Source organism: Rhinopithecus roxellana, chromosome 21 (assembly GCF_007565055.1).
Source record: "Rhinopithecus roxellana isolate Shanxi Qingling chromosome 21, ASM756505v1, whole genome shotgun sequence".
NCBI classification, from domain to species: Eukaryota; Metazoa; Chordata; class Mammalia; order Primates; family Cercopithecidae; genus Rhinopithecus; species Rhinopithecus roxellana.
The window spans coordinates 57,097,999-57,111,214 of record NC_044569.1 but is presented as its reverse complement, the minus strand read 5'-3'; the positions used below and the strand labels follow the sequence as shown (position 1 = coordinate 57,111,214).

The following is a 13,216-nucleotide window of genomic DNA, read 5'->3' as shown; positions in this document are numbered from 1 at the left end:
CCCAACACAGACACAACAGTGAGCTAAAAACTGGACATAAAACAACCTGAAAATACTAGAGTTGTCCTGGGAGCAAATACCATACTAGTTTGAGAACAGAGATTAAGCTTTAGGCCAGGGCAAAGTTAAGAAAACTAGATCTAGGCCAGGCACTGTGGCTCACGCCTGTAATCCCAGCACTCTAGGAGGCTGAGGAAGGTTGATCACCTGAGGTCAGAAGTTCGAGACCATCTTGGCCAACATGGCGAAACCTCGTCTCTACCAAAAGTACAAAACTTAGCCAGGTGTAGTGGCACGCGCCTGTAATCCCAGCTACTCAGGGGGCTGAAGGAGGAGAATCACTTGAACCCAAGAGGCAGAGGTTGCAGTGAGCCGAGATCACTCCACTGCACTCCAGCCTGGGTAACAGACTGAGACTCGGTCTCAAAAAAAAAAAGAAAACTAGATCTGATATTCCTGCCATGAGTTGGGACCCTCACAGTAGCTTATACCACTAGTGAAAAGGAGATCTAGGGGGAAAAAAACACCTGCCAACAGAGGGCTTACAAGAACCTTGCAGGCCAATGCTGGGAGATCAGAACTCGGAGAATTTGATACCACTTCCTTATTATTACTGGGATCTAGAATTCAAATTTACATTGTTCATGTGGTCAAGAAACCCTGAAAAAGCGAAGAAATCCGCAATGAAGGAAAGCATTGTCACCCTAGGATCTCAGAATCTCCATCACATAAATTTAACCAAATAGAGTTTATAGGACAAAAAAAGTCCAAAATGGACAAAAACACAAGTCTACTTCACAGAGTCTGTTGAAACTACAAACACATATTCAAACCCACAAGGAATCATCCTACACATACTTTTTTGAAAGTCAATATGAAAAGTATTTCAAAATTTAAAAAAATAAAAAATAAAAATAAATTTAAAAAAACAAGGTCAGGCATAGATCACATTTGCAATCCTAGCACTTCGGGAGGCCAAGGTAAGGAAAGATCTCTTGAGCTCAAGAGTTCAAGACCAGCTTGGGCAATATAAGGAGATCCTACCTCTACAAAAAAAAATTTTGAAAATTAGCAAGACATGGTGGCATGCACCTGTGGTCCCAGCTATTCGGGAGGCTGAGGTGGGAGGATCACTTGAATCCAGGAGGTTGAGGATGCAGTGAGCTGTGATCACACCACTGCACTCCAGCCTGGGTGACAAAGCAAGACCCTGTCTCAAAAAAAAAAAAAAAAAAAAGAAAATGATATAATCAAAATAGTAGTAGTGCCCTACTGGCACCCATGTACTTGTAGCATAGAAAAGGCATTCAACATAGAAAAGGCATTTATTTGTGTGTAGCTAGCACGAGCTAGGCACTTTAGTTAAGGATGAAATAAGATATTCTCAAATAACTGCTGCATCAGTGTCACTGTCTCAAAAAAAAAAAAATGATGTAATCAAAATAAGCAGGGACAATGACAACAGATGCTAAAAAATATTCAGAGGTCCAATGCAATGCTTTGCAGCTGTAGAAATGAAGAAGCCACTTCATGGATACTGCTACCTACAGCCAGACTTCAACTGCCCTAGCTGTGCCAAAGCCCAACCACAAAAATCCCATCCTGGCCAGGTGCGGTGGCTCACACCTGCAATCTCAGCACTTCGGGAGGCTGAGGCGGGCGGATCATCAGGTCAGGAGTTCGAGACCAGCCTGACCAACATAGTGAAACCCCATCTCTACTAAAAATACAAAAATTAGCCAGGCATGGTGGTGCGTGCCTGTAATCCCAGCTACTGAGGAGGCTGAGGCAGGAGAATCGCTTGAACCCGGAAGGCGGAGGTTGCCGTGAGCCAAGATTGCGCCACTGCACTCCAGCATGGGCGACAGAGCAAGACTCTGTCTCAAAAAAAAAAAAAACACACCTGTATCCTGCGATATCCTGGTCCTGACATCTTGTCCCTGGCAAATCCTGAACTCAGTATAAATGACTCCCATTTTCCATAAACTGATAAAATTGATTGATTAGATGGACAGCAAACATGGTCTTTTGGAAAAATGAGTAATTCAGGGTTTGGTCAGAGAAAGAGAACCACCAGGCCTTAAAAATATACCCTCTGCCCCCAGCACAAACACACACACATGTTCACACACACACAAACACTATAAAGAACTTTCTATAAGGCAATCTTTGCATCTGATGCTGGCACTTAAAATCCACAGGGCTGCAGGTGAGACAGAAAGACGGATGGGGCAGAGAACAAGTAGGAGAGAGCAAGAAACAATGAGCTAGAAATCACACACACAAGCTTAAGTCCACAGGACAAACTGAACTCTGTATTAGTTCTTGTTGCCTCTAACCTTGATGGTATAGATGTCCTACGGAATCAAACCTCTTTGTCAAACAGCTAAACATATACCTAGCCCGAGTCAGCAGAGCTGAAGAAGATCAGGAAGGAGATCTAGGGGAGGGTAAAACAGTTGCAGTCCCATAAGCTGCTTCACTACAAAGAAGTGACATGAGTCAACAGATAAGCAACAATGTATATAAGCAACAAAATGGCCACTCTCCAAATCTCCTACAGTAATCTCTCTTGTGCCCAACCTTACAAGAAAGACACAGGAAAGTGCAATCACAGCATTTTGGGAGGTTGAGGTGGGTGGGTGATCACTTGAGGTCAGGAGTTCAAGACCAGCCTGGCCAACATGGTGAAACCCCATCTCTACTAAAAATTTAAAAATGAGCTGGGTGTGGTGGCACAAACTTGCAATTCCAGCTACTTGGGAGATTGAGGCAGGAAGACTTGCTTGAAGCCAGGAGACAGAGGTTGCAGTGAGCCGAGATCACTCCACTGCACTCCAGCGTGGGCAAGAGAGAGAGAGATTCCATCTCAAAAGAATAATAATAATAATTTTAAAAATTTAAAAAGAAAGATACAGGAAAGAGGTTTCCAGGAAATGTAGTTCAGCCTAACTGGGATGACATGTAAGCCCACCATAGAAAGGTAAAAGATGGCAAGAATACTGTGAAAGCAAAGAAAGGTTTAGGGTCTAGAGGTGCAAAACAAGCAAGAAGGTCTTAAATATTGACTGAGGGCAACTCTCAAATTTAATTTTGCTTTATCTCATTTACTCCCGGACTGCTTTCAAACCCATAATCTTTGTGTGCTCATTTACTGCAATTCTATGGGTTCCATATTTCCCATTTCATCTTCCAATTCTAGCTGGACTACAGATTAACTTTACGATTATATCATGAGAAAACTAAGCTACAAAAGGACTACAAATGAAGAACTCTTTTCTATATTAGAAAGGATCTCTAGGGTCCATTTTTAAGAAAGAAAAAGGCTGGGCACGGTGGCTCACACCTGTAATCACAGCACTTTGGGAGGCCAAGGCAGGCGGATCACACGGTCAGGAGTTCGAGACCAGCCTGGCCAACATGGTGAAACCCCATCTCTACTAAAAATACAAATATTAGCAGGGCATGGTGGCGCACGCCTGTAGTCCCAGCTACTCGGGAGGCTGAGGCAGAAGAATTGATTGAACCCAGGAGGTGGCAACAGACCAAAACTCCATCTCAAAAAAAAGACGAGTGTGTACAACATGGTATTTGTATAAAACATGAGAGAAGAAAATCTACCTACATTTGTGTACTTTAAAAATCTATAAGGAAACAGGAAATTAGTAATTGTTACTTGTGAAAAGTAGGAAGGTGAAAGGTAGATAGAGAATCAAAATGGGAGAATCAACTTTTTATTATATTATCTCATAGTTCTTCATTTTATGGACCAATGTAAAAATTAATCTTTCAAAACTGCATTACAATGTAAGTATTAAAAATTAAATTTAAAAAAAAACCAAACCATTCTTTTTTTTTTTTTTTGAGATGCAGTCTCGTTCAGTCACCCATTCTGGAGTGCAGTAGCGCAACCTCGGCTCACTACAACCTCCACCTCCTGGGTTCAAGTGATTCTCGTACCTCAGCGTCCCAAGTAGCTGGGACTACAGGCTCTGTCACCACACCCGGCTAACTTTTGTATTTATAGTAGAGACGGTGTTTCACCATGTTGGTCAGGCTGGTTTTGAACTCCTGACCTCAAGTGATCCACCCACCTCAGCCTCCCACAGTGCTGGGATTACAGGCGTGAGCCACCACACCTGGCCCAGAATTTTCAAAAATGGAAATATCGTAGGAAAAATTGGGCAGGTTAAGTAACAGAATACACACAGCTAAAGAGAAAACTAGCAAACTAAAAGACAGATTTGAAGAAAATACCCATAATGGCATACAAAAAAATGAGATGGAAAGTACATCATGCAGAATCATAAGTAGGCTTTAAGTCCTAATCAAGGAACTACCAACACATGTCCTCCAGGATTTCAGAAATGCTACAGATCAGTGACCCCAGTGTACTTCCTGTTTCCCCCTTTTTGAAAAGAGTCTACAGATATCATCCAATGACTAACCCGCTATTATATGTTGGGTATATATACAGGAACAGGTAAGTTCTCTCTTTAGTTCTCAAGTTTTCAGATCAAATGAAACTGTATTCAAGGAACTACATTCAAGGAACCTCACCGGAGAAGCTTCAGCCAAAGTTGGACTTAATTAAATGCTGTAAAGAGATAAGACTTTGGCCAGACATGGTGGCTCACGCCTGCAATCTCAGCACTTTGGGAGGCCAAGGTGGGCGGATCACTTGAGGTCAGGAATTGGAGACCAACCTGGCCGACACAGTGAAACCCCGTCTCTACTAAAAACACAAAAATTAGCTGGCGTAGTGGTGGACGCCTGTAATCCCAGCTACTAGGGAGGCTAAGGCAGGAGAATCACTTGAACCCAGAAGGCAGAGGTTGCAGTGAGCCATGATTGCGCCACTGCACTCCAGCCTGGGCAGTAGAGCGAGACTCTGCCTCAAAAAAAAAAAAAAAAAAAGAAAAGAAAAGAAAGGGACATGACTTTTGGGCAATCTTGGAAGGTAAGTATATCCAGCATGTGGAAAACTGTAAATAACTCATGGCCACAAAACAGGAACTAAAGTCTTTTTTTTATATGTTCACAAATTCTTTGATGTTTCTCCCTTCAAAAGGGTGACCTTAATTCTCCTCTCTTGAAGGCAGGTTGGACTTGGTGGCTTGCTTCTAATAACAGAAGATGGTAGAAGTAATGTTCTATGATTTCCAGGATGAGGTTATAAAGAAGACAGTTACCACCTGGCATGCTTTTCTCTCTTTATTCTCACTTCTCTCCCTAGGATTGCTCCCTCTAGAGACACAAGCCACCATTCCATGAGGGCACTCTTGGAGAGGTACAAATGGAAAGAATCTGAGGTTTCCACTAAAAGCCAACACTATCTTGCCAGCCATGTGAGTGAGTCACTTTGCAAACTGATACTCCAGCCCATCAGGCCTACAAATAACAGAAGCCTCAAGCTGACAACCTGACTGCAATCTCATAAAGTCAAAACTGACCAACTAGTTAGTTGCTCCCCTAAATATCTGACTCTCAGATGCTGAAATGATAAATGTTTATTGCTAATATCACCCCACTAAATTTTGGGACAATTTTTATGCAACAATAGGTACAAAAATACAAGCGGTATTATCTTACAAATGCAAAATAGGCTTAACATTTACAACTCGGCCAGGCGAGGTGGCTCACGCCTGCAATCTCAGCACTTCGGAAGGCTGAGGTGGGCGGATCACAAGGTCAGGAATTCAAGACCAGCCTGGTCAACATAGTGAAACCCCATCTCTACTAAAAATACAAAAATTGGCCGGGTGTGGTGGCACACGCCTGTAATCCCAGCTTCTCAGGATGCTATAGCAGGAGAATCACTTGAACCTGGGAGGCAGAGGTAGTAGTGAGCCAAGATTGTACTACTGCACTCCAGCCTGGGTGACACGAGCGAAACTCCGTCTCAAAAAAAAAAAAAAAATTTAAAACTCAATCACTGTAATTCTCCATATTAAGAAAATATACAGGCCTGTAATCCCTATACCTTGGGAGGCCGAGGCAGGCAGATCACAAGGTCAGGAGCTCGAGACCAGCCTGGCCAATATGGTGAAACTCTGTCTCTACTAAAAATACAAAAATTAGTCAGGCGTGGTGGCGCACACCTGTAGTCCCAGGAGGGACTGGGTACTTGGGAGGCTGAGGCAGAAAAATCACATCACTTGAACCCAGGAGGCAGAGGTTGCAGTGAGCAGAGATCGTGCCACTGCACTCCAGCCTGATGAACACAGCAAGACTCCATCTCAGGGAAAAAAAAAAAGCATATATACATATATATATATATGAACTGTAATTCCATATTATTACCAATTAGAAAATGAAACTTAAAAAGCAACACTCAGTGAACTATGACAGCATCAATGCACTCCAGCCTAGGCAACGGAGTGAAGCCTTGTCTCAACAAATAAAAAATAAAAAGAATGCAAAGCAATCCTGTGAGATGGAAAGAGATGTAGAGAGCTGTTGCGCAACAATATGCATGTAGTTAACACTACTGTACTGCATACTTAAAATGATGTATGTAATGATGGTAAGTTTATGTTTTTTTAACCACTTTTTTTGGAGACCACCTTACTCTATTACCCAGGCTAGCGTACAGTGGCATAAACATGGCTCAGAGCAGCCTTAAGGTCCTGGGCTCAAGTGATCTTTCTGCTTCAGCTTCCCAAGTAACTGAAACCACAGGCATGTGTCACCATACCTCATTAATTTAAAAATTTTTTTTCTTTGTACAGACAGGGTCTTGCCATGTTGCCAGGGTTGTGGTGTTAAACTCCTGGGCTACCTTCCAATGAGAAGCAGGACAACAACATTTCTCATCCTGCCCCCAGCTACCTGTCGCTGAGCCTAAGTTCTGGCAACTGTTGCTAGAGGAATGGGCTTCCTTCTTAACATCCCCCACTTGGGAGAACAGAGGCTCCATGTTGGGCACAGCAACAATGAAAAGAGTGTGTCTATGATCACCCATGTCCTGGCACCATTTCCCATATTTATTTTTAAAACATGAATCTACACACTAAGGTAGCTCAATAAACTCCAAGTAGGATAAATGCAAAGAGAGCCACAATGAGACACATCACAATAAAAATGCTGAAACCCCCCAAAAAAAAAATCTTGAAAGGGAAAAATGACTTATTACTCACAAAGAAAACTCAATAATATTAACAGTTGAATTTCCAATAGAAACAATGAAAGCCCGAAGGCAGTGGATAGCATATTCAAAGTGCTCAAGGGAAGAAAAAATGTTTTTCAAAAATCCTATATCCAACAAAGCTATCTTCTAAAAATGACGGTGAAATAAACCTTCCGAGACACAGAGAATTTGTTGGCAGTGAATCTAGCTTACAAGAAATACTAAAGAAATCTCTTCAGACTAAAAGCAAGTGACCCTAGATAGTAATGAAAAGTCATACAAATAAACAAAAAACAAAAATAACTGCATAAAAGTAATTATGCAATTATTTTTCAAAAGACTACAAATGGGCCAGGCATAGTGGCTCAAGCCTATAATCAAACCATTTTGGGAGGCTGAGGTGGGCAGAACACTTGAGCTCAGGAGTTTGAGACCAGCCTGGGCAACGTGGCGAAACTCTTCTCTATAAAAAACACAAAAATTAGCCGGGCGTAGTGGCTCATACCTACGGTCCTAGTTACTTGAGAGGCTGAGGTAGGAGGATGGATTAAGCCCAGGAGGTCAAGGCTATAGTGAGCTGAGACTGTGCCACTGCACTCCAGCCTGGGCAACAGAGCAAGACCTTGTCCCCCAAAAAGGAGAATACAAATGCCTATTTCTTTTTTTTTTTTTCCCCTCTTAACTGACTTAAAAGCCAACTGCTGTATAAAGCAGTATGTATGTAAATATATTGTTAGGCCTACAAGATATACAAATGTAATATATTTGCCAATAAAAGCATAAAGGAGGCCAGGCACATTGGTTCACACCTGTAATCCCAGCACTTTGGGAAACTGAGGCAGGTGGATCACCTGAGGTCAGGAGTTCGAGACCAACCTGGCCAACATGGTGAAACCCCGTCTCTACTAAAAATACAAAAAAATATAGCTGGGTGTGGTGATGAGCACCTGTCATCCCAGCTACTTGGGAGGCTGAGGCAGGAGAATCACTTGAACCCAGGAGGCAGAGGTTGAAGTGAGCCGAGATTGCGCAATTGCATTCCAGCCTGGGCAAAGAGCGAGACACTGTCTCAAAAAAAAAAAAAGCACAAAGGAGGTAAGTGAAAGCAAAGCTGTATTGGGCTAAGAAAATGACAGCAGGCCAGGCACGGTGGCTCACGCCTGTAATCCCAGCACTTTGGGAGGCCGAGGCAGGCGGATCATGAGGTCAGGAGTTTGAGACCAGCCTGACCAACACGGTGAAACTCCTTGTCTACTAAAAATACAACAATTAGCTGGGCGTAGTGATGCGCACCTGTAATCCCAGCTACTCAGGAGGCTGAGGCGGCATAATCGCTTAAACCTGGGAGGTAGGGCTTGCAGTGAGCTGAGATCACGCCAATGCACTCCAGCCTGGGCGACAAAGCGAGACTCCATTTCAAAAAAAAAAAAAAAATTGACTGCAGATGGTATCCTGAATTCACAGGAACAAATGAAAAAAATCAGAAATGACAAATACAGGTAATTAATATAATAAAAACTATAACTATATTCAGTCTCTACTCTTCTCCTAGCTTCTTTATATTTTGTTTTGGTTTTGGAGACAGAGTCTCATTCAGTCGCCCAGGCTAGAGTGCGGTGGCATGATCTCGGCTCACTGCAAGCTCCGCCTCCCGGGTTCACGCCATTCTCCTGCCTCAGCCTCCCGAGTAGCTGGGACGACAGGCGCCCGCCACTATGCCCGGCTTATTTTTTTTGTATTTTTAGTAAAGACAGGGTTTTACCGTGTTAGCCAGGATGGTCTCGATCTCCTGACCTCGTGATCCGCTCGCCTCAGCCTCCCAAAGCGCTGGGATTACAGGTGTGAGCTACCACGCCGACCTTCTCCTAGCTTCTTTACAAGGCATAAGATTGTATGAAGTGGTAACTGTAACAATATACTGAGTTCACAAAATTTTTAGATATAATACATATAATATCCCTAATCTAAAAATCCCCAAATTCAAAATACTCCAAAATCAAAAACTTTCTGACGGCCGACATGACACTCAAAAGAAATGTTCATTAGAGCATTTCAAATTCTGAATTTTTCAGATCAGAAATGCTCAACTTGTAAGTATAACGCAAATTTTTTTTTAAAAAATGCAAAACTCGAAACACTTCTGCTCCCAAACATTTTGGAATAAAAATGCTCAAACTGTACCCAAAAAGGGTTTGGATAAGACCACCATAAAGAGTAACATATATATCTCACTGGAATTTAGTAAAAATATTAGTTAGAAAGATCAGTTTTGGGCCAGGTGCAGTGGCTCATGCCTGTAATCCCAAAACTTTGGGAGGCCGAGGCGGGTGGATCACAAGGTCAGGAGACAGAGACTACCCTGGCTAACACGGTGAAACCCCGTCTCTACTAAAAATGCAAAAACTTAGCCGGACGTGGTGGTCGGCGCCTGTAGTCCCAGCTACTCGGGAGGCTGAGGCAGGACAATGATGTGAACCCGGGAGGCAGAGCTTGCAGTGAGCCTAGATCACGCCACTGCGCTCTAGACTGGGCGACAGAGTGAGACTCCGTCTCAAAAAAAAAAAAGAAAGAAAGATCAGTATCATACAAACCAACTTAAAAATGACATTTTTGAGGCAATCAGGAAAAAGTAAACACAGATCAGATAGCAAATTATTTTATATTATTATTAATTGTTACAGATGACAATGGTATAATGGTTGGGTTTCTTCAAAAGTTTATCTGGGCCAGGCACAGTGGCTCATGCCTATAATACCAGCACTTTGGGAGGCTGAAGCAGGTAGATCACTTGAGGTCAGAAGTTCGAGACCAGCTTGGTCAACATGGCGAAACCCTGTCTCTACTAAAAATACAAAAATTAGTCAGGTGTGGTGGCACACACTTGTAATCCCAGCTACTTTGGAGGCTAAGGAGGCGGGCCGCTTGAACCCAGGAGGCACAGGTTGCAGTGAGTCGAGATCGTGCCACTGCACTCCAGCCTGGGTGACAGAGCAAGACTCCCCCTCAAAAAAAAAAAGTTTATGTGAGATGCCAGGCACGGTGGCTCAAGCTGTAATTCCAGCACTTTGGGAGGCCAAGGCAGGAAGATTGCTTAAGCCCAGGAGTTTGAGACCAGCCTGGGTAACATCATGAGGCCCCATCTCTACAATGGGAATGACAGTGCACACCTGTGGTCCTTGCTACTTGGGAGACCAAGGAAGGAGAATTGCTTGATCCCAGAAATTCCAGGCTGTAGCAAACTATAATCAAAACACTGCACTCCAGCCTGAGCAACTGAGTGAGGTTCTATCTCAAAAAAAAAAAAAAAAAAAAAGGTTAAATAAAAGACTTTAGGAAAAAATTAATGAAAGCAGAAAGCGTAACTAAAAACAAATGGTAAAATGTGGATAATCATTGAAACTGTGTAATAAGTAGGTACACAGGGAATCATTATTACACATCTCTGAGTATATTTTAAAGTCTTTGAAAATACATTTAAGGCCAGGCATGGTGGCTCATGCCTGTAAATACAGTACTTTGGGAGGCCAAGGCACTTGAATCACTTGAGGTCAGGAGTTCAAGACCAGCCTAGCCAACATGGCGAAAACCAGTCACTACTAAAAATACAAAAAATTAGCCAGGCCTCGGAGCACACACCTGTAGTCCCAGGTACTCGGGTGGCTGAGGCAGAATTGCTTGAACACGGGAGGCAGAGGTTGCAATGAGTCAAGATCACACCACTGTACTACAGCCTGGACCACAGAATGAGACTCCATCTCAAAAAAAAAAAAATTAATTAATTAATTAAATTTAAATTTAAATTAAAACAAGAGGCCGGGCATGGTGGCTCACACCTGTAATCCCAGCACTTTGGGAGGCCAAGGCGGGCAGATCACAAGGTCAGGAGTACAAGACCAGCCTGGTCAACATGGTGGAGCCCCATCTCTACTAAAAATACAAAAAAAATAGCCAGGCCTGGTGGCACACGCCTACAGTCCCAGTTACTCGGGAGGCTGAGGTGGGAGAATCGCTTGAACCTGGGAGGTGGAGGTTGGAGTGAGCCCAGTGAGCCGAGACCACGCCATTGCACTCCAGCCTGCACAACAGAGCGAGACTCCATCTCAAAAAAAAAAAAAAAAAAAAAAAAAAGATTCTGTAGTAGCCCCTTTTAGTAGAGACGGGGTTCCACCATGTTAGCCAGGCTGGTCTTCAAATCCTGACCGCGCGGTCCGCCCGCCTCAGCCTCCCAAAGTGCTGGGATTACAGGCATGAGATCCCGCACCCGGCCTGTTACAGAATCTTAAACCTCCCCTTCATAACAAGAAAGACAGGGAAAAATAAAAACAAACCAGAGGGCCAGACATGGTGGTGAACACCTGTAATCCCAGCACTTTGGGAGGCCAACGCAAGAGGACTGCTTAAGGCAAGGAGTTTGGGACCAGCCTGGGAAACATAGACAGACCCTATCTCTACAAAAAATTTAAAAATTAGCCAGGCATGTAGAAGGACTGCTTGAGCCCAGGAGTTGGACGTGGCAGTGAGCCTTTCACTCTGGCCTGGGCAACTGAGCAACACTGTCTTTTAGGAAAAAAACAAAAGTTAGGGACACTGAACTTAAAACCCAAGAAGAGATTTCAAAGTTACATTTGAGCTAACTTAAAGGTGTGTAAACATCCACTACAATGTAAGGTTAGGGGCCCGGCACAGTGGTTCACGCATGTAATCCCAGCACTTTGGGAGGCCAAGGTGGGCAGATCACCTGAGGCCAGGAGTTCAAGACCAGCCTGGCCAAAATGGTGAAACCCCATCTCTACAAAAAATATAAAAATCAGCCAGGTGTGTTGGCATGCACTTGTAATCCCAGCTACTCGGGAGACTGAGACACAAGAATAGCTTGAACCCAGGAAGTGCAGGTTGCAGTGAGCTGAGATTGCACCACTGCACTGCAGCCTGGGCGACAGAGTGAGACTTTGTCATTAAAAAACAAAAACAAAAAAAACAAAACCGACTGGGCGCAATGGCTCACACCTGTAATTCCAGCACTTTGGGAGGCCGAGGTGAGTGGATCACTTGAGGTCAGGAGTTCAAGACCAGCCTGACCAACATGGTGAAACCCTGTCTCTACTAAAAATACAAAATTAGCTGAGCATGGTGGCACACACCTGTAAAAAAAAAAAAAAAGGTTAAATAAAAGACTTTAGGAAAAAATTAATGAAAGCAGAAAGCATAACTAAAAACAAATGGTAAAATGTGGATAATCATTGAAACTGTGTAATAAGTAGGTACACAGGGAATCATTATTCCCATAGCTACTCGGGAGGCTGAGGCAGGTGAATCACTTGAACCCTGGAAGCGGAGGTTGCAGTGAGCCAAGATCACACCACTGCACTCCAGCCTGGGCAACAAGAGCAAAACTCCATCTCTCAAAAAAAAAGGGGGGGGGAATCTGCATGAACTCACAGAACCTATACTGCCAATACTGTAGGTAGTACTGTAGAGTCAGGATTTTAAATAAAGTCATTCCAGAGTCCACATTCTGACTTTTTTTTTTTTTTGAGACAGTCTCACTTTGTTACCCAGGCTAGAGTGCAGTGGCACGATCTCAGCTCACTTGCAACTTCCACTGCCCAAGTTCAAGCAATTCTCCTGCCATAGCCTCCCAAGTAGCTGGGACTACAGGAACGTGCCACCATGCCCAGTTTCACCATGTTGACCAGACTGGTCTCAAACTCCTGACCTCAGGAGTTCGAGAACAAACCCACAGAACTGTTACTTGGTTTTATTCAACATAGAATCACTGTGTTAATCAATACAAAAAGAGTGAACCCTAATGTAAACTATGAACTTTAATAATGTATCAGGCCAGGCATGGTGGCAAGATGAAGTTTTGGGCAACGCAAGATGAAGTTTTGTAGAGACTCCATCTCTACCAAAAAAAAAAAAAAAACCAAATTAAATAAATGACAAATAATAATGTATCAATATTAGCTTGTCAGTTGTAACAAATATGCCAGACTAATGCAATATGTTAATAACAGGACAAAATGGGTTGACGACCCTCTGTACCTTTTGTTAAATTTTTCTGCAAACCTAAAACTGACCTAAAAA

The 13,216-nt window shown here is 43.2% G+C and overlaps 2 protein-coding genes across 3 annotated transcripts in view; both read right to left on the bottom strand.

Annotated features, from left to right (window-relative positions):
• Positions 1–13,216, bottom strand: part of RNF165 (ring finger protein 165) — a 293,800-nt gene that overhangs the window by 262,124 nt on the left and 18,460 nt on the right. The gene's annotated exons all lie outside the window — the stretch shown is intronic.
• Positions 2,667–12,475, bottom strand: LOC104680755 (uncharacterized protein C9orf85-like; the record flags this gene model as incomplete). The annotated part of the gene is made up of 2 exons (XM_010386828.1): positions 2,667–2,717; positions 12,395–12,475. Coding segments are annotated over 2 exons (132 nt in total), but the record flags the coding sequence as incomplete, so codon positions are not given.